The 26,285-nt window shown below is 35.5% G+C and overlaps 1 protein-coding gene across 1 annotated transcript in view; it reads left to right on the forward strand.

Annotated features, from left to right (window-relative positions):
• Positions 1–26,285, forward strand: part of LOC144959323 (cilia- and flagella-associated protein 65-like) — a 61,956-nt gene that overhangs the window by 13,265 nt on the left and 22,406 nt on the right. The window contains exons 8-28 of the mRNA XM_078891880.1: positions 617–730; positions 2,522–2,630; positions 3,743–3,858; positions 5,678–5,827; positions 6,672–6,800; positions 7,569–7,649; positions 9,520–9,603; positions 10,951–11,031; positions 12,376–12,430; positions 12,825–12,910; positions 14,400–14,526; positions 16,754–16,967; positions 17,521–17,659; positions 19,043–19,182; positions 19,897–19,981; positions 20,952–21,110; positions 21,733–21,901; positions 22,817–22,945; positions 23,428–23,587; positions 25,201–25,269; positions 25,871–25,999. Coding sequence (XP_078748006.1) covers positions 617–730; positions 2,522–2,630; positions 3,743–3,858; positions 5,678–5,827; positions 6,672–6,800; positions 7,569–7,649; positions 9,520–9,603; positions 10,951–11,031; positions 12,376–12,430; positions 12,825–12,910; positions 14,400–14,526; positions 16,754–16,967; positions 17,521–17,659; positions 19,043–19,182; positions 19,897–19,981; positions 20,952–21,110; positions 21,733–21,901; positions 22,817–22,945; positions 23,428–23,587; positions 25,201–25,269; positions 25,871–25,999 — 2,525 coding nt within the window. The remainder of the gene's footprint in view (positions 1–616; positions 731–2,521; positions 2,631–3,742; positions 3,859–5,677; positions 5,828–6,671; positions 6,801–7,568; positions 7,650–9,519; positions 9,604–10,950; positions 11,032–12,375; positions 12,431–12,824; positions 12,911–14,399; positions 14,527–16,753; positions 16,968–17,520; positions 17,660–19,042; positions 19,183–19,896; positions 19,982–20,951; positions 21,111–21,732; positions 21,902–22,816; positions 22,946–23,427; positions 23,588–25,200; positions 25,270–25,870; positions 26,000–26,285) is intronic.

The following is a 26,285-nucleotide window of genomic DNA, read 5'->3' on the forward strand; positions in this document are numbered from 1 at the left end:
GTCAGATTAGAGTAAATTTGAACTTTTTAAAGGATTTTAAAAATATTTATTTAGAATGACCTCAAAATAAATTAAGATACACTTTTTAAGGGCATATAACAAGCTTTTGCTATTTTATTTTTTTCTTTTTCTTTCTTTTGTTCGCTTTTTTTGTCTTTTTTGTTTGTTGTTGTTGCTTTTAATAAGGGATTTTTGTAATCATTGATTGCATTGTAAGTTTTGGTTTGATTTGTGTTCCCTTTATTCATTTAAATAACAATACATAATGAAAAAGGAGCTTCAATTTATTGAATGATTGATTTGTTTATACACCTATTTTCCCCATTCTCACATCTCTCATTTGTCCTTTGGGTTTCATTCATCATGATTTATTGATGAAGGGGAAACCAGAAACGTCCACATAATGTGTCTTTGTTCAATAAATTAAAGCTTTCTTTTCTTTATGTATTGTTACTTATTTCTTATACTTATAGCTTCAAGCCGCAACATTTTCATTGTTCCGTTTTCTTCTTTTGTTTATAACGATTTAGAGAACTCTTTTAAAATTTTTTTTTTTTTACAAACGGGATTAAAATAAATTGCATTGTAATCAACTATCTTCATGTTTTTGTGTCAGGTGCGCACCCCATTCCGAGTGGAACGAGTGATGGGCATGAGTCGAATGGACACAGTATTCCACTGTACTCAGACACAAGGGATTGTCCCTCCCATGAGCCTGCTTAGGATTCCTGTGAGTATATTGCGATGACTATACTAATGTTTCATGCTTGTTGTAAATTCAGCTGACGGCTGCTGATACTATATGTGAGCCATCGTCTTGGATCAGTATTGTATTGGAGTGATGGTAATGCTTAATACCAATTCAATGTATAATAAAAATAATTGAAACTTGAGTTAAATTTGCGGCTGTGTGGTCTAGTGGTATGACACTCATTTTCGGTAGGAAGGTCGTGTGTTTGGGCTTCGCTTGGCGCATAGTTGAGTCCTTGGAGAAGGCTCTTTACTCACATTTCTCTCACAGTACTCAGGTGTAAAATGAGTACCTGGCCGTTAACAGCGTTGTCTCTGTCCGAAAAAATTGTAACATCGCCTAACACTAAATGTTAAATGTTGCTGTTGGCCAGGGGCACCCCTTGTAAAGCACTTTGAGCATATTTAGTGGATATTGCGCTGTATAAAAGCTCAATTTTAATTTTTAAATGTATGTGTTGTGTCTTATTTCTGATCTATTTCACTTTAAAATCACTTTTTGGCATCTACTTCACTCAGACATAATACCATTTTGAGATGCTGGTTTACACACGTAACCCTAACTATGTTTGATCACTTGATATTAATGTCAAAATGATCAGAATTGCAAATTTTGATTTTTAGAAATTTATTTTCCGTTTATTAGACTACATTTAATATTCCCCCAACTTCACTTTAATCATACATGTTGCAACTCTGTGCAGCTGAAGATAAAAGTGACTGTGAGTGTGGTGAGGAAGACGGACATTCATAAGCCTTGATTAGGATCTTATCTATTTTTCAGTTGAATTCCAATTAGTCATTAATGCTTCTGGTATGAATGCAGTTGGTTTTTTTTTTTTTTTTTTGGTTTGGGCTAAGGCTATCCATTGGGATCATTATTAATCCCTGATGGGCCTAACAAAGGAGCTTGGCTTTTTATGTTGTGCATCTTTCCTGTATTGGTGACCAGTTAAGGCTCTTGTGCATCTCACTGATGCTTTCAGTCCTCCTGTAGTTAAAGATTGAATATTAAAAGATACTATTTTAAATCAAATTCCACAAATTAAGAGAAGGTATATTTTATTAGTCTCTAAGCAAAGATGCTGTTTCCCTTCTTCTGTCATCTTTTTTTTGTAATCCTACCTTATAATAGTGAAATCTATATTTTGATGCTCAGATAAGGGACGCTTTAAGTCCCAAATGTTCCTTGAAATTCATTTTGTTCAAAGCTTATTATTACATAGTAAGACGATAGCGATGCAGTTTTAATTCATAGCACTTGATTTTCTTTTGTCCAGGAGGTGAAAATTAATTCAGAAAAGTGAATGGAGCAGGCACCTATGTTGGTAATAACAAGAAATGAAGTGAATTAATTTTCACCCCAAATACCAGAGCTTACTCAATGTCTCAATCGTTTCTATATGATTGTGTTGAGAATATGGCCATTAAGCTTAGATGCTGGCTAACAAACTTCGCTGCCTTTGAGTGTGTTGAACCCATGACCTCAAGTAGTCGGCGAGAGCGGCTCAAGATAGACGTAGAGTTTGAAACCAATTTTAACTTGATTGGTGGATAGTTCATACAGTAGAGTCAAGATCTCCCCAGCCAGGCAGAGTTGTTGTACCAGTAAGGTCGCGGGTTCAAGCCCCCATCGCCGCCACAAAATTTTTATTCTCTATTGTCTTCTGGCACTTTCCTACTCACTTCATTTTTTGTTTTTGTCCAGGAGAGTAAAAAAATATAAATTTTAAAGATTTTTACAATATTATATTAACTGATTTTTTCACAGTTCACCTACAGCCCTCACTCAGTGGACACAAGCAGTGTTGAATATTTCAGTGTTGTCTCTGTTGGTGATATCAGTCGCAGTGTCATTCGATGCGTTGGCTGCTCTGTGGGTGAGTGAAATGTAGTAGTACTGATATGCAGACTTGTTCTAGACAAGGGCCTGGTCGATGCTATGATGAGTGTAGTGATGTAACCAATAGTTTTATCATCGTTTTGGAATTATTTCTGTCAGGAAAATAATTTTTGATTCCTTTAACAGAGGTTGGTGCGGCAAGATTATCTTGCGTCTAGGAGATCATTCAAATTGACTTTGATTTACAGAAAAAAAATAATTTTCTATTCATTTCGTCTACATTTTCTTGTACTTGTGCGGCAATATGCTTTTGTGGAATGATACTCATCTTTGGACTGGGAGGTCCATGGTTTGAGTTCTACTCTTTGCGGCGCATAGTTGCCGCTATAGGATTGGAAGGTCCTGGGTTCTAGCTTTGCTTGGCACATAGTTGAGTCCTTTGAAAAGGCTCTATACTCACATTATCTAACCGGACTTTGGTGTAAAATGACTACCTGGCTGTTAGCAGCGCTATCTCTTTCAGAAAAAGAAACTAAAAAGTGAATATCGCCAAACAGGCATCAAGGACGTTTAGTGGAGATTCTGTAATATAAATTATGCTTTATTTTTGGAGGTTATATTTTTTACTCTTCAGTCTCTTATAATAAACAAGGAAGCCAAAATATTAATCTTTTCCTGTTTATGTTTAAATGAAGTAAAATATTTATTATTTGTTGCCATATTACTTTCCTTTGATGTCTTCACAAATTTTGTTCAGTGCAACAGTTATATAGTCTATACCTTTGAGGGTAAAAAGAGAAGTGAAAATGAAAAATTTCCACTAAAGTTGGATACAGTTTTTTTTTTAAATGCAATCACTCGTCAAAGTAATCTGTGACTGTTCCCTCTATTGGTTGGACGGTACTGAACATTTGCAGTGATAGGCCCGTGGAGCTTTTTGAAAATAGAATCCATTGAATATTGCAATCTGTGTTCCCTCATCATTTAGTTGATAATAATTTAAAGGAAATTTAATGTTATTGTCTAATAATCTTTGTGTAAATGGAAAGTAAAATCACTGAAAATGTCTGACTTTCTTTCTTTCTTTCTATCTTTATTTATTTGTTTGTTTACTTATATGTTTATTAATTTTTGAATTCTCCTGTTCAGGTCCCATGGTTGAGCTGAGTAGCTACAGCGTGAACTTCATGCAGGTAGATCTGGGTGGGGCAGGGACTCGAACCTTGGACATTATCAATAACTCGGATGTGGACGCTGTCTACCAGGTTTGTAAAGAATTTCTATTGATTTCTATTTTGTATTGTTGCTCAAATCTGTTACAACAATGACCTTAGATGATGATACCCTAGACAAGACTTTCTTTATGAAATAAGCTTATTTTTTATTTAGGAACTTGTGCGGCTATGTGGTCTTGTGGTATGACGCTTGCTTTTTGATTGGAAGGTCCTGGGTTTGAGCTTCACTCTGCGCATAGTTGAGTCCTTGGAAAAGGTTCTTTACTCACATTGTCTCATCTTACTCAGATGTAAAATGAATACCTGACCGTCAACTGCATTGTCTCAGTCGGAAAAAAATTGTAATATCGCCTAACAGGCATCATGTTTTGTTCTACATGTTACGTGTTGCTGTTGGTCAGGGACCATTTGTAAAGCGCTTTGAGCGAGTTTAGTGGATATTGTGCTATATAAAAGCTAAAGTATTGTCAAAGAGGATGATTCTCAAAATGTTTCAGAAACATACAGATAATATGAAGAAAATTGGGCAAGAGAATAATATTTGACAACAACTCAACCAGCATGAACATATTATGCAGACTGACATCCGAACGTAATTATGGGCCAAGTTTATCATTGTTGTAATAGACAATATTTTTGGTCATTTTTTAAAGATTTCCATTACAACAATGGGCTCATAATGAATCGAGTTATCAGACCTACAAATAAGTGAACGTCGAACTCTAGACATTGGATTTTTTTGTTTTAACATGAATTGAGATACATCAATAAAATGATATCAAATTAATGTTTCCGGCAATTGATAATTTTACCAGTTACATTGAAATTTCACCCATGGTCTCCCTTAACCTGGTTAATAATAAAAAAAAAAGATCTCAAGATTGAATGGAAAACGCTAATAATGTTAGTCAAAATATTTTATGTCAAGTCTTTTTGTTTGTTTCACCAAGACAATTTAGACTATCGTCCATCTAGTCCAGGGGACCAATGAACTGGAATTTGTCTAAGTATCCATGGTTTGAAATATAATATAACAATTGTGTGCTACCCATTGGATTGGACACTGGGTTATCTCTCAGCAATCTCTGCCAGATTAATTTTTTTTTTTTTACTCGGCCACCCAGTCCTTCTCGTCTAAATGGATAGAGGGAGTGGGGGTGACTGAAAAATTTGAAATATTGAAGATTTAAACTTTGCTCCTATTTCATGTATGTATATATTTTGTCATCACATTTTGTAAATCACTTGCAAAAACCTAAAAGTAAATAAATTGAAATTACTCTACAAGTTGAACCAGAACATTTTAAAGATAATGAAAAATATAAGCTGTGTACGGTAAAAAGTAATAAACAAAAATGAATAGAACAGCATAAAAAAAGAACACAAATACCAAACACAGAACGTTTTGGGCTCAAAACCCTTCTTCAGAGAGGACCTACTAAATATTTTTCTGTTGTCAATCTGGTTTTATAGTAATGTATTTATGTTTTCATTGCTTTTTTTCTTTTTGGCTACGGTTTACAATCCAAGATTTTTCCACAGAGAAGATGTACGAAATAATTCTGTCGTCGAACCGTTTATTTTAGTAATGTCTTTATGTTCTCAATGGGTTTTTTTTTCTTGTTGGCTGAAGAAGGGTTTTAAGCCCAAAACATTCACGTGTTTGGTATTTTTGTGGGGGTTTTTTTTAAGCTGTTATATCCATATTTGTTCATTACTTTTTACAATGCATCTGATGTTTGTTGAACCTGCTATATATAAGGTTTAAATATGGACTATACCAATGAGACAGAATGGCACTGAACAACAATAAAGACAAGTTCTACAAACTACTGTTTCTCATTTCCAGTTTGATGTAGACTGTGACGAATCCGTCTTCAAATTGGAGTCCACGAGTGGGGTGCTGAAGGCCAACTCTAGACAGACGATTGTGATGAAGTTTGTTCCTCAGCATCCTATTAATTATTACAGAAGGATTCCTTGCCTGGTGCATAATCAGGTGGGTGTAGAAAATATTATTATACCAACTCTTCAACTAATTTAACAGTTGCCATTAACATTACTATCATTGTTACTTCTACCAATGGTGAGCCTCTTATATAATTCAATATCGACTTATTGTGCACTAAGTGCTTTATGAGGGGTCCAAGCTAATCACTATTCTGAACATGGTCATATTCTTGTGTGGCTGGATGGTATTAGTATAATTACTCGCTGATATATATATATATATATATATATATATATATATATATATATATATATATATCCCTCTCTCCCCCCCCCCCCCCCCCCCTTTCTCTCTCTCTCTTCTCACTCTCTCTCTCTCTCTCTCTCTCTCTCTCTCTCTCTCTCTCTCTCTCTCTCTCTCTCTCTCTCTCTCTCTCTCTCTCTCTCTCTCTCTCCCCCTCCCTCCCTCTCTCTCTCTCTCATCCAGACGGAGGGTGCCATGTCAATTGGATCCTGAGTTTGGCTCTCTGACACTCTGATATTTTTATTCTGTTTTCATCTGGCACTTCTCTATACCCTATATTTCTCAATATTGGTATAGATGCCGGCTCCATACTTTTTCTGAGTTTTATGAAGTAAAAGTGATTTTAAAAATTGAGATTTTAGCCTTTTGTCACGTTAAAAACCATTGCTATTTGTCTTCAGTTAGACATGCAATGAACCCAAGTTTTATATTTTATGATTATAGAATCAACATGTAGGATCTCAAACATTCAGATATAATGCTGTCTGTGGGCTACGAGTCACCTATTCATATACGTTTTGCAATGATTTAGTGAAACCATTTTCAGATGATTAAATTTTTTTTTTGGTTCATATTAACTTTATTACAGCAACCGCTTTTTGTTGACTTTATTGGGACCTGCCACACAGAAACAGTCAAACCTGCTGTCCTCAGAGCTGACCACGTGTCTCGGTCTATCACCCATGTGGAGAGAGGTCTTTCATTCATTGCACCAGAGGTACGGATTGATAAGATTGATAAATGCAAGTATTGATGCATGAAACCTTAAATGTATATTGCTTTAAGGGCAATAACATAATTTTATATTGCAGAACAGTTTATTTTGTAAAAAAAAAAGTTCAGCTATGGAATTTATCAATAGATGCCTATTGCAAAAAAATAATAATAATAATAATAATAATTTTATCACAAAGTGTTTTTTTAAAAAACAGAATCTTAATTGGAACATTCAAAGATAACAAGAAAAATATGAATTAAGCGCAGATCACAAAATGATTAGTGAAGATGGTAATGGGAAATGTAATTATATAGTCATGAATCTCTGTTAAGTGTTTTTCTCAGCATGTGGTTGAGATTTAGAACAGATCACCAGCACAAGGTGTGGAAGTTCCAAGTGTTGACGCATTCAAGACAAGACAATTTCATGCAGAGTTTTATGTATAGTATAGTTGAGCCTCCCTCCAAAATTAGATCTGATCAAAAGAACAGTAATCAGGAGGGAAAGTCATTAGTGTAGGCCTGGTCAAAAGACCAGTAGACCCAACAGACTCAGCGACAGACCAATAGGCCTAAGAAGATGAGCTGACTAATCTGTAGTATGCTATGATATCTAATTATAGATAATCTTAAAGGGCAAACCAATTATTTTACATTCAATGCCTTACCGGGTCTGCAATTGTCACCTACGTGAAACCTCAGAAATGTACTAAGTGTGCACACTTGATGTATTTCATCATTAGACTTTCCCAAAACTCTTATATTCCAGGCCTTGAATGAGTTGCTGAAGGAAGGAAGGCTAGAAGTGGATGGTAATGGATGTTTAGAAGCCGTCAATGCTGACGATAAGGTATTTCTCTTTCCTTTACTTTTTAAAATATTTTTTTATTATTGTTATTAATTACATTCAAGGGAATTTTATCTATAGGTAACCCTCTCTTCTTACTAACCATTGGCTAACACACCCCTTCCCCCCCCCCCACCTCCTCTCTCTCTCTCTCTCTCTCTCTCTCTCTCTCTCTCTCTCTCTCTCTCTCTCTCTCTCTCTCTCTCTCTCTCTCTCTCTCTCTCTCTCTCTCTCCCCCCTACCCCCTCCATTGCACACAAAAGCCACTATCCCACTCTGAATTTGATTTGCTATGTAACACAATCATCATAAACAGTCTTCTTTTCTTGTTGGGGCTGTTGATGAGTTTATTTCTGGTAATCCACTGAAATCAGATGTGATGCAAACATGGCCACGCTCGATAAGAATTAATCCATGGATCTCAAATCAGAAATTTCAAAATGGAGAAATCTTGCACAGTGTTCACAAACCCACATTTTATCAGAACTGAAATGGACTAATATGCCTCTATTAATGATCAGATTGGTGAAATATATATATATATTAACAGACACATTGATTGACACTAGAAAAAAGCACATCCCTCTCTACTATAACACGTTTAGCGTAATCATACACAAAGATGACTCTAATTTCACTACTACACAAAATCCCCCCCAAAAAACTTATGCTTTTCTTTTTGGTGGTTTATCGATTTTGTGATGTGATCTTATGACTGACAAACCACTACTTTTTTTTTTTTTTACAATTGGAAAAAATAAAAGAATGATAATTTTTTTTTTTAATGAAAGGACAACAGATTGATATTTATGACTTGTATTTATCATAAGTTCAGTGTTCTCTTGGTTTTGTTAATATTTGTGTTCCAGTTCACAACCAGGGCTTCTGATTCCAAAAGGGTTAAAAAAGGATTGTTAGCAAGAGAGTACTTTTCCATGAATAGTTTTGGAACACGCCTGTGATTCAGTCTAAAATAATCTCTTTTTGTCAATGCACATGAGCCCAGTCACTAACCATAGTTTCAAAATATCCTGTTATTTATGAGTTTTCGTTTCGGTTACACTTTTTCCCCACATCTTAATCGGAATAGTCACTTTCGTTACAAATTTTTGATTAACGGGCAGTCTGGGTCTTTTCTAAAAAAATTTGATTACCAATATTGGGCGGTTTTAATTATTCTTTATCGTCATTATAGGATAAAAAACATCTTTGTTGATGTCAGAAATTTATAATTTAGATTATAAGTCAAAATACGCATACAAAAAAAAAATCTCTCTCTACATTATCTCTGTGATAACTGGAAATTTTCAGACAATTACATGGAATAGATTTTGAGAATGTTTGACACAGTATCCCATTCCTCTAGAAGAATGACATATTGAGAAAATAGCAAAATAGCATTCCGTTTTTCACACTTTTCTTACTTCCTATGCCCTTTCAACCGGGTTTTTTGGGGTTTTAAAAAAAGTTTTGGTGCCTTTATAGTATGTTTTGAAAATTACACTTCAATAATATTATTTCTGAGATAATAAGATATCGTTTTCCACCAAAAACTCAAAATCAATTTTTGGAAGGATTTTCATGATGATTAGACCCAAATCGCCCCTTGATGTGACTATGTGGTCTAGTGGTATGACACTAGCATTTAGCAGTGCATAGTTGAGTCCTTGGAAAAGGCTCTCTGCTCACATTCCTTCATATTACCCAGGTGTTAAATGAATACCAGGTGTTAACAGCGCTGTCTCTGTCCACAAAAAATTGTAATGTCGCCTCAAGGCATCACGTCTGAATGCAAGTGTTAGTTGAGTGTTGGATCCACACTGGACTGTATTTGTAGTTTTATTTCAATTCTTTTTTTCTTTTCTTTTTTTAGGCTGGCCTTGCTCCTAATCAGTCTTTGAGAGAAATTGCTCCAACAGATGAGTTCTTCAATGATGGAGTACATACAGACACAGTGGTGATTATCTCTCTCTCTCTCTCTCTCTCTCTCTCTCTCTCTCTCTCTCTCTCTCTATCCCTCTCTCTCTCTCTCTCTCTCCCTCTCTCTCTCTCTCTCCTCTCTCTCTCTCTCTCTCTCTCTCCCTCCCTCCCTCCCTTCCTCTCTCTCTCTCTCTCTCTCTCTCTCTCTTCCTCTCTCTCTCTCTCTCTCTCTCTCTCTCTCCTCCCTTCCTCTCTCTCTCTCTCTCTCTCTCTCTCTCTCTCCTCCTCCCTCTCCTCTCTCTCTCTCTCTCTCTCTCTCTCTCTCTCGCTCTCTCTCTCTCTCTCTCTCCCTTCCTCTCTCTCTCTCTCTCTCTCTCTCTCCCCTCTCTCTCTCTCTCTCTCTCTCTCTCTCTCTCTCTCTCTCTCTCTTCCTCCCTCCCTCTCTCTCTCTCTCTCTCTCTCTCTCTCTCCCTCCCTCCCTTCTCTCTCTCTCTCTCTCTCTCTCTCTCTCTCTCTCTCTCTCTCTCTCTCCCTTCCTCTCTCTCTCTCTCTCTCTCTCTCTCTCTCTCTCTCTCTCACACACTCACTCACTCTCTTAAAACCCACACATATCCACATATATGCAAATAGCTTTATTCATCTTAAAAACAAAAGTTGCACTTAAAAATGTGTACAATCGTCATCATAGCTTGTCGCTCCAACACCAAACTCACTCCACAGCATCTAGGTAGCAGACTCTTAGATCATCATGATCATGGTCAATGCAGCTGGGCTCATCTTGGCATTCTCTAAGGATGTGCTCCATCATCTGCTCTGGGCATCCACATATACACAAGCTAGTCTCAGCCAGCCCCGACTTTTTCCTACTGTTCTTGTTCAATAAAATGAAGGCTTATGACAGCCATTGTTTCTATTTATATCTGTTCTCAAAAGAGGAGAATTAAGTTAAAGTAAAATTCAAAGTTCTAGAAAGATTTATCGTTCTCTAATTTTCTAATATTTATTTATTTATCGATTATTATTTTAATTTGTCATTACTCTCACTGTCCCTCAGTAATATGCAGCATATTCCGTCAATAAAAAATATGCAGCATATTCCGTCAATAAAAAATATGCGGCATATTCTGACAAAAAAGAATATGCAGGATATTCCGACAGTAAAGAATATGCAGCATTTTCTGACAATAAAGAAACTTTAAATTGAATTTACTGCTATTTCGATTTCCATCTCTTTTTAAGAATTTATTTATTTATTTATTTATTTATTTATTTTAAAAACTTTTTTGGGGAATATGTTTTTTAAAATAATTTTGTTTCCTTATTGCGAACTCCCAAAATCTGTAATAAGATCCTGTGATGATTATTATTCAACTTGTATTGACAGAATGTCGTGCCTCATGTTAGTGCAGATGTGACTGTCATGGACTTTGGAAATTGTCAAAACTTTAGAGTTACGGAAGAAAAGGTAAAGACAATAACTTATATTAACATCAGCTTTAAAACATTAAAATTATGGTGGAAAAAGTAAAGAAAATTACTTCACATAAACTCAAATTTTTTTTCTTTGTTCCCAGTATGCTAATGATTCAACTTGTACAACGCAAGAACTTTAGTTTCTGGGTGGGGTTCCTACCTCCCATAGTGGGCAGGGAGGTACTTGCTGTGTCTTTTATCCCCTCTTATCTGTTTTTCAATTGCTTCCTGTCTTTGTCTTGGAGTGAGATTGCTTGGTTTTGTCCTGACCTTGGTCGGAGTCCTTGGCTGAGAGGGAAACAGTCGAATGTGTAGTTATAGTTTTGGGAGATGATATTTTTTTCCTTGTAAATCATCTCTCTGTTATGTACTGTTACTCTTTTCATTTTTAACATATGATTTGTAAACATTTGAGCGTGTTCCTCGTAGTGGGGGTCTGTGCCTGTGTCTGGATGAGACTTTTAGGTGATCTCAAACTAAGTACTTTGATAGTGTGCTCTTGGAATCTACATCTTTTTCCTATTTGAATCAATTCCCCTTTGTCTTACCTTTTCTGGTGTGCTTTTTAATTGTAATTCTAGAACTTTTTACTATCCCGTTTTCTTCCTTTTTACTGGCGCTGATATGACCTTATGTGTTGCGAGCGCCGTAAAACTCTTAAAAACAAAACAACAAACAAAACAGAACTTTAGTTTATGTTGTATCTTTGTTGCTTTTCACAAGTTTGACTGCATGCATTTATTATTTTATTTATTCTTATATGCATTAATGTGTTACATTCTTAAATTCTGCATCAATATTTTTATTTAATTATTCAATTTTCCTCGTCTTTAGAAATGGTTTATAAGCTTTCATATTTTAAATTCTTATTATCGTATATTTTGTTCTTTCTTAATCCTCCTTGGGCCTTGAGGCATCTACCAGATATCTCCATTTTTTTTTTTTAGCATTCGGCTGCTTTTGTGGTGGTTGTATTCCAGGACAGGCCTGCTTCTTTTAATTCTTTCTCCACGGTCCTTCGCCGGGTTTCTTTGGGTCTTCCCGCTTTCTCTTCCCCTCTGCTGTCTAGTCTTGGGAAGTGACACATTTTCAATTCTGGCCACATGACACAGCCAAAGTTATCTTCTTTTTATTTGGCTTTCAATGCTAGTGCAGTCAGATTTCTTTAATAGATCCACTGTTTTTATTTTTGTAGTCCAAAATATGTTGAAAATTCTTTTTAGACACTTGTTTTGAAAGGTTTCTAGTTTCTGTGTTGTGGAGGATGTCATTTTCCAGCTTTCACCTGCTTGTCACATTGTCTCTGCTTTCATCCTCCCTTATTTCATGTCCACAGACTGTCAACATCACGAACCATACCAGAGGCAAAGTGACAGTACAGTGGATGGGAGGTGAGAATAGATGTTAAACCGCATGGGAGCCACATTTTCTAGACCAAGCGTTGAGAATTGAATTTAAAGTTTAGATTATAAAATAAAACAAAACCATGCGAGCATTTATATGACGTTTTTCCATATTTTTATTTTACTCAATAATGTTTTACAATGTTTCGATTATTTAAATAGCTCATTTCTTTGAGTTAAATTTGTATTTTTTAGGCAAATGAACGTTGTTTTTATAAAACGGAAAATGCAACCTGCCTCGACTGGAGATCAAACATTAGATATTAGACCTTCTGATTAGTTTTTCACTTTTATTCACATCTCCTGAGCTTGAACTGAATCCTGTATTGTGATTACCCCTCTCACCTCCCCCACCCCCCATACATTGATTTCATCCCACCAGGAGAGAACCATGTGTTTTCTGTCAGCCCATCCAGCCTGGACATCCCACCATTGAAAGCCTGTTCCTTCAGGGTCACTTTCAAGCCTGTAAGTAGAGTGGGGGCTGCTTGATTTGATTGGTTTTAGCTATAATTAAAATGTATCAGGGGTCCGATAGTTCAGTTGGTAGAGCAATCGCTTCACAAGCAAAGGGATGGGTACAGTCGAGATTTTTTTTTCTGACACCCCCCTTTCCCCCTGTCCACCCAGCTGTGATTGGGTAGCTGGGTCTGTTAGATCTGGCAGAAGTCCTTTGCAATAGACTAGCATCCTATCCAAAGGGTAACAAGTTATTGTCCATTTCACGCTATAGAAACCGGGATAAACTCCTGCTCCATCGGCCTAGTGTCTCTGAAGGACTACTTTTAAAAAAAAAGATAAATGTATCGCATTTGGAAAGTTCAATTATTATCTCAAATATCATCTCAAAGCTTTAAGTACTAGCAGGAGATTTATACAGACTTGTCAGTTTAATAAAAAAGAAAATTCAATGCAATTAGTCCAGATGCGAGCCAGCAAAAGATCCAAAATTTCTTTTAGGAAGTGAAATGCTACTTCGAGACAATTGCCAATGAGATAAGGCATTGAATATAAAATAATTCGCTAATCTTATACCACAGTAGGGTCTAGGGGCAAGATGTTAGAGTGGAACATTCCACTTATACTCGGAGGATCCAGGTTTGAACCCAGCTGTTGGCCTGTCGTTTTTTCCTTGAGTAAGAAACTCAGAACCTTTTGGTCATTTTGCAAGGCTGCACTGCACCTTCCTTACACCTGGGTTATTTCTGTGAGATATAACTACATGGCTTTGGATTGGAGGGCACAAGCTGAAAGGTCTCTTGATTTGAAACCACAATCAATAGGATTCAATAGTCTGATGTCACATCCGCCCAACAACAAGTAGCTTCATTCGAAACAAAGAAAATCAGTACTTTTTTTTTCATGCTGGCTAGAACTTTTTCACATGTCATGTGATTAGAATGTATAAAAGTCAAAACATGATCAGATTTGTAATGTTTTTATCTTCTGGATACACTTATATGCTCGTCGGAGAAGTATTTCATAAGGGCGTCTGCCATTGTTCCAATAGTTTAGAACCAGTTACTAAGTTACTATGCGTCATTACGAGGGAAGTGATGTCACGACTGTTGAAGCCTATTTATATGTCAAATGAGCTTTTATTATGATACAGGGTTTTCTCATTGCATGCTAGATAGAAAGTCATTTGGTTTTTCTTTATCTTTATTCAACATTTTTGTAATGAAAGAAAAGGGAAAAAACCCCAACTTAATCCAACTCACAACTGCTTATTTTTAAAGCTGTTATGTGCATTTGTGTCGTTTGTGATTTGTCTGTCTTCAAGTGTGTGTACTTGAGTTTGTATGCATGTTTATTGTTTGTTTTATCTATGTCTGCGCATGCATGGGTGTCTTTAAATATGAAAATCAGAGTTTTGATGGCACTGTTCTTTATATCATCAGGACAAAAGTTTAAAATCTCGGAAATAATCTAACAATATTTTGACTTGTGTCTCTAGGGGGCTCCTAATCAGCTTTATGGCAATGAATTGGAATGTTACGTGTCTTACAAGAGCATGCGTGACTACAGACTTGTGGAAAACCTAACACAGACTCCACCATGGTGCCTCATTCTCAAGTGTATGGGTAAGTAACAACTTGCCTTTTAAAACATTGAAAACCACACAGATGTAAGAACCTACCAATAAATATGTGTACTCAAAGTCAAGTTGTTTTTTTTAGAAAAATGTAAAAGAAATATTGATTTCTTGCTCTGTTGTGCTCAACCTAAATTCAAAACTATTTTTTTCCCCCTTTTTTTTTTTTGGGGAGGGGGGGGGGGGGGGGGTCAGCTTAGAATGATAGCTGGTTTGATACTTATTTTTATTATTCAGTCTTTGTGAATTGTATTTTAAAATGTTTTTTTGGGGGATTTTTTTTATCAATGAGTTACTTCAAATTTGTCATATTCTACCACTGATTAAAAGACTCGAGACATTTGTAGAAGCTGCACACTTACTTTTTAGTCTTTTGCTACCATGAAAACCAAAGGTCCTTTGCAGTTATCGCTGATACCTGGATTTAGTTTCATGGTGGTATACATCAGCAGTTTTACAAAATCTTTCATTCAGAAGGATGGTGTGACCCACTGTGACTTCAAAGATTCCATCAGGATACTGATATAAAGGAAAGAAGAGTGTATGAATCCCTATGCACTGATACATATCTCTGACTGCCTTGCAGAGATACTGGTGTTATTGGGTTGATATTCTTGCTTGAATTATCCTCAGCAAGCCATGGGGTGTATAAGGCATTTGCCAAGATTTCCACTTCTGTCTAAATAGCTACATGAACTCCAATGTTATTTTAGGTTTTAAGCTCTTTATCCATGGACTCTCTCCAGGTTTCTTTGGGTCTACATCTTTGTCTTTTGCCACCAACCCTTCACCAGATTGTATTTTGTTGCAAAGCAGTTACCTCCAACCCACCCAGGGTTAATATACTAGTAATGCAATTCTCAAGAAAGAATAATAATACATTGAGATTTTCCTCAAACCATTTCAAAAGGCATAGGATATTCAGATGAACCAATTGAAAATTGATGGTTCCCCCGTGACCTCTTGTTGCTATGCCTGGCAAGCTATTGATATGTATGCCTTTTTTACTATTATCTTATAGTATAAGTCTCAGGTTGTTGAATCAACATGCAATGGTATCACTTTTGTGTCAATTATTGTATACTTATAAAAAACCAGTCAATGCATATTGTTGTAAGGTGTTGCGATGGAATTCCGTCATCAGTGAGACAAAATAATATGATAAATATTCGTGATCTGTGGTATTGACCAGTTTATCTGTTTGGCATGTTCTAAAGGTATTTATAGAATTAATAGCTTTGCCCTGCCTCTGGAAAAATAATTAAATTTTCTGATTAGTTAATGTTTAGTAAATCTTAAACTGTCAGTTGTCAAGCATGTTTTCATCATCTGTCATCAGACACTGCAAATTGTATAATAGTCTCAATTTCTGATGAATAACTAAACTAAAAACTAAATTTAAAAAAAAAAAAATTTCTTTATTCATCCCAAAGGGGAAATTTGTCTTTAGGGCCTATTCCAAAGGTGGACTGGAATAACCCAGGTGTCAGCCGCAGTGCAGTGCCACAAACTGAGCTAGGGGTAGGTGACTTGCGCAGCTGGTATTCGAACTTGGTACCTTTTGGTACAGAGCAAAGACTGTATCGCTGAACCACGCTACCCCATATGCCCCACTGCAACAACAGTGGTGAATGATAATACTGAAGGGCATGTGTCTATAATATTACCGTTGTTAATCACGCAAACATCATCATCGATTTTCCAGGAGCAGTAATGTCTTATTGTACAATGTTGGTCCTGACAGATCAGTGTTAGAGCACTTACCTTACAAACGAATGGAGTGTTGTCAGTCCTAGATGCAGTTGAGATTTTGTCTGACCATTTTATTCATTATCTAGTGGTTGGCTTGTAAAATTTGTCTATAAAGTCAATCTGATGGGAGGACTGCTGTAGACGGTTGCCATATTTAAAAGTAGCAAATAATATGTGGGATGAGGATTAACTTTTGGAAGATTTTGAGATATCTCACACATTACAATCCCATTTTGAAGGGTTTCATATGACAAAAAATGTTGTTCCCATTCGGGAAATGGGCCAAAAGTTATATTATGGAAGAAATGTGGAGTTAGAACTTGTTAATCTTTAGCCCACAAATTTCTTCGTTCTGTTTAACACTAGAAATTATGACAAGGTTTATATGCTCTAAATATTTAGTTTAGTATCGATTGATTATTTCCAGTGCTAGATTAATGACATTTTTGGGGATTGTTTTTCAGGTCACACCTTCATGCCAAACAACGAGACTTTCCTGCCACGAGTCAACATTGCTCCACCAGTTGTCGTATTCCCTGCTGTCAACAAAGGCGAGTCGACATACCGTACCGTTGTAATGGGGAATACTGGAGAAACTCCTGTACTCTATGACCTCGAGGAGAGCATGAAATTACAGACTACACGCTCTAAATGTGGAACCAAGGACATTCCCAAGCAGTGAGTTGGTGGGGCTCGTGTCTGTATGGTTTTGGAGAAGACAAGGAAGAAGAAGAAGAAGAAGAAGAAAATGGAGTAGAAGGAGGAGGAGAAGAAGAATGGGAAATTTTACATTGAGAATTTTGTATGTTTTGTATTTTCTTTTTTTTTTTCTGGTCTTGTTTTTTCCTCGACTAAAATATGTACAACAATATTATTTCCATCAAAAAAATCATTAAAGGTGATGACTAATGGAAATGTTAGAATATTACTTCAATTTATAAAATTAATATATATATAGCCTACATATAAAGTGTCGCCCATTAATTCTTAATTATATATTTTGCCATTGGCTTTTAGCTTTGCCACGTCCGTAAACGATTTTTTCATTTTTTGATGAATAAAGTATTCATTATTATATTTTATTTTATTAATCTTTTAGATATACGTAGATTTGAATCAATATCAATTTGATGGAATACTCAGCCTCACTGAGTCAGTCAGTTTATTTGAAGAAGGAGAAATAGTTTTACTATTAAGTTAACTACTACCTTCGCTTTTTTTTCTATTCCAGAATTTTCTCAGTCAAGCCAAGCAAGGGTATTCTGCCAAAGGGTTTCAAAGTTTTCACATTCAGGATGTTGCCAACTGAGGTCAATGCCTTTAGCCATGATGCCGTTTTCCGTCTTAATGACAACAGTAAATATGATCAGGTAAGGAAAGTAACTGTCAACCAGTTAAACGCTGTGCCCTGGAAAATCAAGTTATGAAAAATTTGGCCAGAAAGCACACCCTTCAAATATCAATCAATTTAAATGACCCTAATCTTGGCAAAAACTCAAAAACTTGCGAAGTCCCAGTTTTAAGAGTTTTTGTCATAATGAAATTAATATATCAAGGATGCCCTTTTTCTGGCTATCTGGTTATTTGAAATCATCTGACTCACATTTTTTTCTGTATTGATGAGTATATATTTGTAAAGGCAATAGTTAATTGGAAGTTAGATATATATGCATCTTTTTCTATGATTTGATTAAAGAGAAACTTTGCATGATATACTTACATAGAATATGGTCTTTACAAGAAAAATTTTCAGGCTTTTTTGATTTTAGCAAAGGACATCCCCGATATATGAATCTAAATATGAAAAGCTTCATTAATTACCATGACAAATTTGTGGATTCTTGGCAGTTTTAAAGTTACACATTCAAACCTTGCTTATTTTATTGAAATGACAACTAAAATTGAAATGTTTATAAAAGGGCATCAATAAAAAGTCTTATTTGCTTCCTTTTTCCAACCTTACTGTCATATTTCAAAAAGAAAACCTTCAAGTACTTTAAAAATGTTCCTTTTCGTAATTTATTGGTTCTGTAATTGACAAATTATGGGTCTAAGACGTGTTAGGTTTGAAACTTTGTTTTACAAGTAGGGGAGCCATCTTTATCCATCAAGATTTGAAGTCTGAAAAGTGAGTGGATCAGGCCCTTATGTTGATAATAACAAGAAAGACGGGGTTGTGGATAACTCATACGGTAGAGTCACAATTTCCCCGACCAGGCAGAGTTGTTGTACCTGTAAGGCCATGGGTTCAAGCCCCCATCACTACTGCAAAGTTTTTATTCTCTTTGTCTTCTGGCACTGTCCTACTCACTTAATTTCTCGCACATATTTGGGGTATAAGTTTTCTGGCTAAATTTTTAAAAAATAGCTTTTAATTAATGCAATATCCACTGAATGTGCTCCAACCGCTTTACAAGGGGTCCCCAGCCAACAGCATCAGTAGACATACAAGACGAGGCATGATACCTATGAGGCGATATTACAATTAAAAAAAAATTTTGACAGAGATTATTACACTGTTACCGGCCATATACTCATTTTACACCTGAGCACGCTTCTAGAATATGAGTAAAGAGCCTTTTTGAAGGAATCAACTTTACACTTCCCAGAGCGGCACTTAAACCTAGGATCTAACAGTCCAAAGGAGGCAAGGTCATACCATGAGACTACTAAAATTATTTTGTCAATGTACTAGATAATTGTACTTTCACATATGATTAAATCTCATCATTACTCTTTTTGTCAACTGACAGATAATTCACCTGTGTGGAAGTGCTGAGATGGCAGCAGTTCTTTTAGACAATGAGGGCTGCTTGTACTTCAAACCTACCTGCGTGGGAACCACATCAACCAGGACTTATGGATTTAAGAATGTTTCCAGAATTCCTCTCAGGTAAGGCAGTGGTTCCAGCATTGTGTGAATACATCAAAAGCATATTAGAAATAATTATTTACTACCAATTAGGATTTTACGATCCTCGACAGACAAAAAGTTTATGGCGGCCATTCATTTACCAACACTGGGCCCCTTGTCCAGAATGACCTGCCTAGAAGGATAAGAGAAGGAAACTCCTTTGATAGTTTCAAATCATTGTTAAATCACTACCTTTTTATGATGACATACTTAGCCACTATTGATATCATTGTGCTATGCATTTTATATATAAATTTTCTATATTTCTTTGTAACATGCATTGAGCATTACACAGTGATGAAAATGCGCAATATAAATGCCTTGTATTTTTATTATTATTATTTTTTTTATTTGTTTTTTTTTTGGTGAATATAAAAGGTTGTTCCTGTTCATCCAGATGTGATTGGATAGATAGGTCAGTTATTAGATCTGCAATTGACAAATGTCCTATTTACAAATTTTCCTGTCTTTTTTTTTACTTTACAGAAATATTGATATAGACAGCGGCTCTACATGTTTTTAAATTATTTATTACATAGATCTGCTGTTCTATTTTTCTGAGTTAGTGAATTAGTAAAATGAATTATTTAGTTCCTTTAACAACAAGTATACATTTTTACATGCATTTTAATGCGTGTGTATAAAAATCAAGAATGATATTCATTAATAAATATGTCCATTTTTAAAATCCAGATTTCAATGGCATCTCAATTACGCCGATGCCAAAGCTTTGAAAGTAGAGCCAGACCATGGAACCATACAACCCAACCAAACTATGGTAAGTGTCGAGTAAAGAATAGGTGAAATGAATATATGAACATTTAATAGACAACCTATTTCTAGGCTTCACCATGCTCAGTGCATTTTGCAGTGTGTCATTTATTTCTCCAGCTGGTCAAATGAAACCAAATTAGCGGGTGGTTGGATGGGAGCACCACCCTTGAATCATATACCTATGATGTTTGCATGGGTGTACGATCCGATAGTGATGTCGTTTCTTCTTCTCTTTACTAGCCTATCCTGCTTCTTTGGTTTGTGATTGTATTTTTGACAGGGGAATTTTTTTTTCTGTAAATCTTCTGCCTGTTTGTTCTTGGTTATTTATAATTTAGCTTATGATATCTTTAGGTTATGATTTTGATTTACATTTGTACTATTTTTGTTAGATTGCTTGTTTTTTTGTTTCAGCGGTCTCTCATATAACCTCAATTGTGTTGGAAGAGACCTAAAGCAACAAACAAACAAACAAAAAAAATCAAGTGCTTCACCAAGGTTTATTTTTTGTTTCCCTTTTTTCAATCAGTATCACACATCGAGGGGGTCCTGATAGCTCAGTTGGTAAAGCATTCGCTTCACACATAAAGGGGCTGAGATCAGTCTCTGGTAAAGCCGAGATTTTTTTATCTGACCCACCTGTCCATGCAAAGTGATTGGATAGCTGGATCTAATAGACTTAGTGGAAAATACTTTGCTATAGACTTGCTATTGTCCATTTCACGCCATAGAGACAGGTATAAACTCTAGCTTCATACACCTAATTGCTCTGACGGACTACATTTTTTTTTAAAAATCACCTATCCATGCGGTTAGCAAATCACATTCAAATTTCTTGATTTTTGTTATGAGACGATACACCACTGAGCCACGCTGCCAGCAGCTGTGTACTGTACAGGTATTGAACTCAGCAGAATATATAGCACCTTCAGTAATAAGCATGTCTTTGATTTTTTTTTCTTTTTAATTAACAGACACAGACCTGGTCATTTACTCCAAAAGATGAAAGCAAGTTCGTGATGAAACCATGCCTGGTTGCATGGGGACAAGGTCTGAGTGCTACATCATCTGGTGGGAAGAAGAAACAGTTTGTGGTCAGGGCTATTGGCCAAGGGTCCTTTGGAGACCTGAGTGTAAGTTTTTTTTCTTCATATCTTCCTTCTTTTTCTTTCCTTCCTCCTAATTTTCTTTTCTTTTAACTGCTTTAACCTTCTTTTATCTCACCTTTTCATCTTACCGCTTCTATTATTCCTCCTCCTCCCTCTCCTTCAATTTACTCCTACTCCTGCTACTCCTCGTTATCCTGCTCTTCCCTCTTTTCCTTCCTGATTCTTCTCATCTTCATATTCCCCTTCTTATATCAATAATAATAATAATAGAATTTATAGAGCACCAAGCTCCACCAAACGTGTTCAATGGCATTTAACCAGACAAAGCTGACATGGGAATTTTATGAAGATAAAATGTTACAACTGTAGACGATTTATTAACCCATGCTAATACCAATAAAATATGAAGATTGTGGTTTTGAAATATTAAAGAAAAGTTAATTTAAGATATTTTGTCTTCAGTGTAGACTTGAAGCCCTCAATAGTATGAGCGCTTCTGGTAAAGATTGAGAGAGAACTCCTGATTGATGGTGCTGCAAAGTAAAATGCACTTTCCGAGAATGTTGTTTTAGCCATTTTTCTTTCTAATGTACTGTTTCGTGAGGAGCTTCCAGTATTTATTTCCTCTTGTTGCACATTATTACAGACTGATCAGAACTACCTAGACTTTGGATTTATCGTTGTGGGCAGTTCTTCTTCCAAACGTCTCACCATCTTCAACAACAGTAACTGTAGTCTGCATTACCGCCTGCTGGTTGATGCCCAGGAAGAAGGCGGGGATGAGGAGATTGCTGATATAAGAACTGACAGACCTGGTATGTTCAGAAGATTTCCAAATTTGATTAAAAATACAATCGGTTTTGGTGTCAGACTTTTCTTATTAGTTGGTCTTGCATCAGCCATTGAATGCTTAGTCCAATATGAGATGTGTCGAAAAGAGCTTTGTCATAGCTAAGCATCCTATACAGAGGGTAACAAGTAATCAATACTGTTCAATCAGTAGGGACCCAGCATAATTCTTTTGAACTTTAGGGTACTACAGAATAATTATATAGATAAACGATAAATAAAAACTAGATAGTTAATTGATTAATTAGTAAATAAATGATAGAATATATAAATAGAAAAGTAAATGAATGAAAGTGAATAGACACCAAGTGTTAATTGTAACTTAAAAAAATACATACATTTTATAGGATTTATTGCTTCTTCCCTCTTCTCAAATCCTTTGATTGATCTCTTAAGTTTTGTTTTATTCAATATGAAGCATTGCCTTGAAATTTCACCACAAACCGTCTTGCTGTTCTTCAAAGTTAACAAGAATTGGAAAAGAAATGTGATGGAAAAATAAATCGAGAAGAAAAAAAAAAACATTTTTCTTATGCGCATATGTATATGAATTCAAAGCTAGTAAACCATTGTTTGAAAATAAAAAATAGTTTTCTTCATTACTTCCAAATTGAAACCCTGTCTCTTTCTGAATAGAAGTGGACAACTAAGACACGCTGTACTTCAGCACTGGAAAGTGAGCAAAGAGGGAGAAGTTTTTTGCACAAGGAAAAACCAAAATGTACACAATTGGGTTGAGCCAGCTCCTTTGGCTGTTCATGCAGTTGTACTTCATTTGGGGCGTTTAATTTTTCATATCCCAACCAAGATCGAAATCTCTTATCAGATATATTTTATATTTATAGTTTTGGAAAGTTTTGAATGGACTTTTTAAAATTTAGGTGTGGAGTTTGACAAGGCAGAAGGTGTCATCCCAGCTCGCAGCAAACAGTCCATCATTGCCACTGTTAGACCTGTAAGACGTGTGGCATATCAATATGCTGTAAGCTACCAGCTTATCACTCCAGAAAGTAAGTTGTATTTCTATGAGGAATTGATAAACATGTAATATGTCTTTTTTTTAACATCACACATTTCAGCATAGTATATCTTAAGATCATCTTTATGAAAACAGTTTTGTAGATGTATACAAATATAGAAATGTTTTTAAAATTAGAAAATTGAATGCACAATATGAAATTATTCTATGAATAATCAGTGCTTTGTTAAAAACATGCAAGGGGCAACATTTCATATATCAATTGATCATCAATTGTAAACCACATGTCTGAAAACTCCTGGTATCCCTACCAGGACTAGCCTTTAAACTTTTTTTTTGGTTAAAAATATCATTGCACAATCTTGTCATTTTCTCGTCCCAGGATCGTGACCAAGCAATATTCGATATACATTTTTATAATAGGCCTTAATTAATTCTTATTGATATCTGACTCCCTCCTGTCTACTTAGACTTAATTTTGATTTTTCTTTTTTTTTTTTTAAATCTTCCCAGATAACAGCAGCACAACCCCAGGTATTCAAGAGCCTCAACATTTGATGCACCTCCTAGTGACTGGTGTCTACCCGACCATGACGGTCACAGACATACGGTCTCAGGGCAGTGCTGTAGGCATCAGCAAGAAATCTTTGTGGAACCTCTTCTCTCTAGATAGGTAAATATAAATTGCTTACAGTAATATAGAAGATAACTGATGTCCTGTTTCTCCACTTCACTTCTTTGTTCTGAGTTTTTGTTGTTGTTTGTTTTGATTTCTGTTTTGTCCAGAGTTTTAAATTTTGTTTTTAATTTTAAATCATTTTTTATGTTCTGCTACATGGGTGAAATTTGGCCGGAACATTTCAGTATGCTGGTTTAGTAAGCTTCCCAGCCATTTATGTGTTGGTTTGTAAGAATTTTGAAGGCAAACGTATAGGAATCTGGAGCGAGATTTGATTAACCTGTTTTGTCTCATGACTATGGAATCCTTATTTTTAAAGAGAGAGTTTTGAGAGTTTTTATATAGCACAATATCCACTCAAAGTCTCAAAGTGCTTAACAAGGGGTCCAGGCAACACTTAACATGTAGGATGAGTCATGATGCCTGTTAGGCAATATTAGATATATTTTTTTTTTTTTTCCCCCGGACAGAACAACACTGCTAATGGCCTGGTACTCAATTTAAGGTACGATAATATGAGTAAAGAGGCTTTTCCAAGGACACAACTATGCGCCATGCGAACTCAAATCCAGGACTTTCTGATCCGATAGCGAGTGTCGTACCACAAGAATACATAGCCGGACTATTTTTTATGACGATTACAATTTTCCTCTTTAAATCAATCATTTAATAAAGTATTCTTTGCTCATGCAGGTTTTGCTCTTTGTTGTGGGGTATGAAATGTAATAATTAGTTTTGACTGATGATCGAACCTCAGACCTTCTGATTACTGGTCAGACATGCTACCATTACACTTGTGTAAACTAGTAACTCGCTTTGCTTTGCTTTGTTGTTGCTTTTTTTTTCTTTTTTTTATTCTTATCTCAGAATATGTTTATTTTTTGTCTTTCAATCATTACTATCAGCAAAATATGTTTTAAAATTACAATGTCTCCTTTTTTCAGAACAGTTTGGTCTATCAAAGTTTTCGCTTTAAAGATTTTCTCGTTAGCAAGAAGCATATTTCTGTTACCTTGGTTGGATAGGATACTGATGTATTGCAAAATATTTTATTTCACACTTTTTATCCTACCACATTGTTGATAAAGGGGAGGGGGAGGGGTGGAGATAGTGGGATTTGAGAGGTGAGAAAGAGAAGAAGAGGCCTGATAAATTTTCAAATTTTGGTGTTACATTCATACTTAATTGTTTATTTTGTCTTAGCACAACGCTCTTTTCATCAAGTTTTGGAGCCTCTACAAGGCTGTGGCCTTGCTGTTCAAACTCTTGAAGATTTATTCCATGGAATTCATTTTTTAATTCATATTGCTTGGCTCTCTCATCTTTGAACTTACATTGAGGCTGGTTTTTACATTCGGAGGACAGCTTAGCATAGTGGTATGGTCTTTGCTTTGCACCTAAAATGTCCTGAATTTGACTCCTCACCATGCTATTTAGTCTGGAGCAAGTCACCTCGCTAGAGCTCACTTTGAGTAGCTGCACTGCAGTTGATGCCTAGATTATTCCAGTTTCCCCATAGAATAGACCCTAAAGAATAATCTCCCTTTAAAGATGAATGAAAGGAATTTCATTTATTTTCATCCATGATTGTTTTCAATCGTCCACAGCTTGAATGCTTATTTGGATTCTGATCCATCGTCAGAAGAGCTGAGGTACAACATTGCCACCAGACACAGGTAATGTTACTGATGATATTAATAATAATAATTAATAATTGAGCTTTATATAGCGCAATATCCACTAAATGTGCTCAAAGCGCTTTACAAGGGGTCCCTGGTCAACAGCAACATTTAACATGCAAGATGGGACATGACGCCTGTTAGGCGATATTACAATATTAACAGTATTTGTCATTATTTTTTAATGAGATCAGAATTATGTTTAGAGCAAATACTATGAGATTAGTTTTATGATAATGACAAATAGAAAAATAATGTTGATAAATAATGATTACAATATTAATAATAATTACAATATTAATAATAATAATAATAATAATAATAATAATATTGACGATAATAATAGAGGTATTGATAATATAATAATAATAATAAAATAATAATAATAATAATAATAATAATAATAATAATAATAATAATGATGATGATGATGATGATGATGATGATGATGATGATGATGATGATGATGATGATGATAATAATAATGATGTTGATAATGATAACATTCATTTTTATCACTAATGGTCTAATGTGTTGATAGGTGTGTTATTAAATCATCCCTTTACTTTATATGAAACTTTTTGAAAACATCTTCCAGCACTCGAAAACGTCCCAGTGTGTACACACGGGCAGTTCTGGACCTCAACTTTTCTGCTGCTCCTCTGGGGTCTGAACCTTGTAGCATCAGTTTGATGTTTGAAAATCATGGAACTGTTCCATGTGATTGGTGAGTGGTTTTTATACACCTCTTGTCCATGTACATGTCATCAACTCTTTCCTTTGTTATGTGTATAATTAGTGTTGTTCGTGTATTGTGTTAGGGCTTCATGATTAAGTTAATCTATGTTATGCGCCCAGAGCCCTCCTGATGAAGGGATGTTTGGCGCACTATAAATCTATACCATTATTATTATTATTATTATTTGTATTCTTGACTTCCTCAACAAATATTTTACTGTTATTGTTATTGGGTTTTTGTTGGGGTATTTTTGTTGTTTATTTTTTTTTTGTTC

This window comes from Berghia stephanieae, chromosome 13, assembly GCF_034508935.2.
Source record: "Berghia stephanieae isolate SIO BIC M18660-M18661 chromosome 13, UCSD_Bste_1.3, whole genome shotgun sequence".
Classification (NCBI taxonomy): Eukaryota; Metazoa; Mollusca; class Gastropoda; order Nudibranchia; family Aeolidiidae; genus Berghia; species Berghia stephanieae.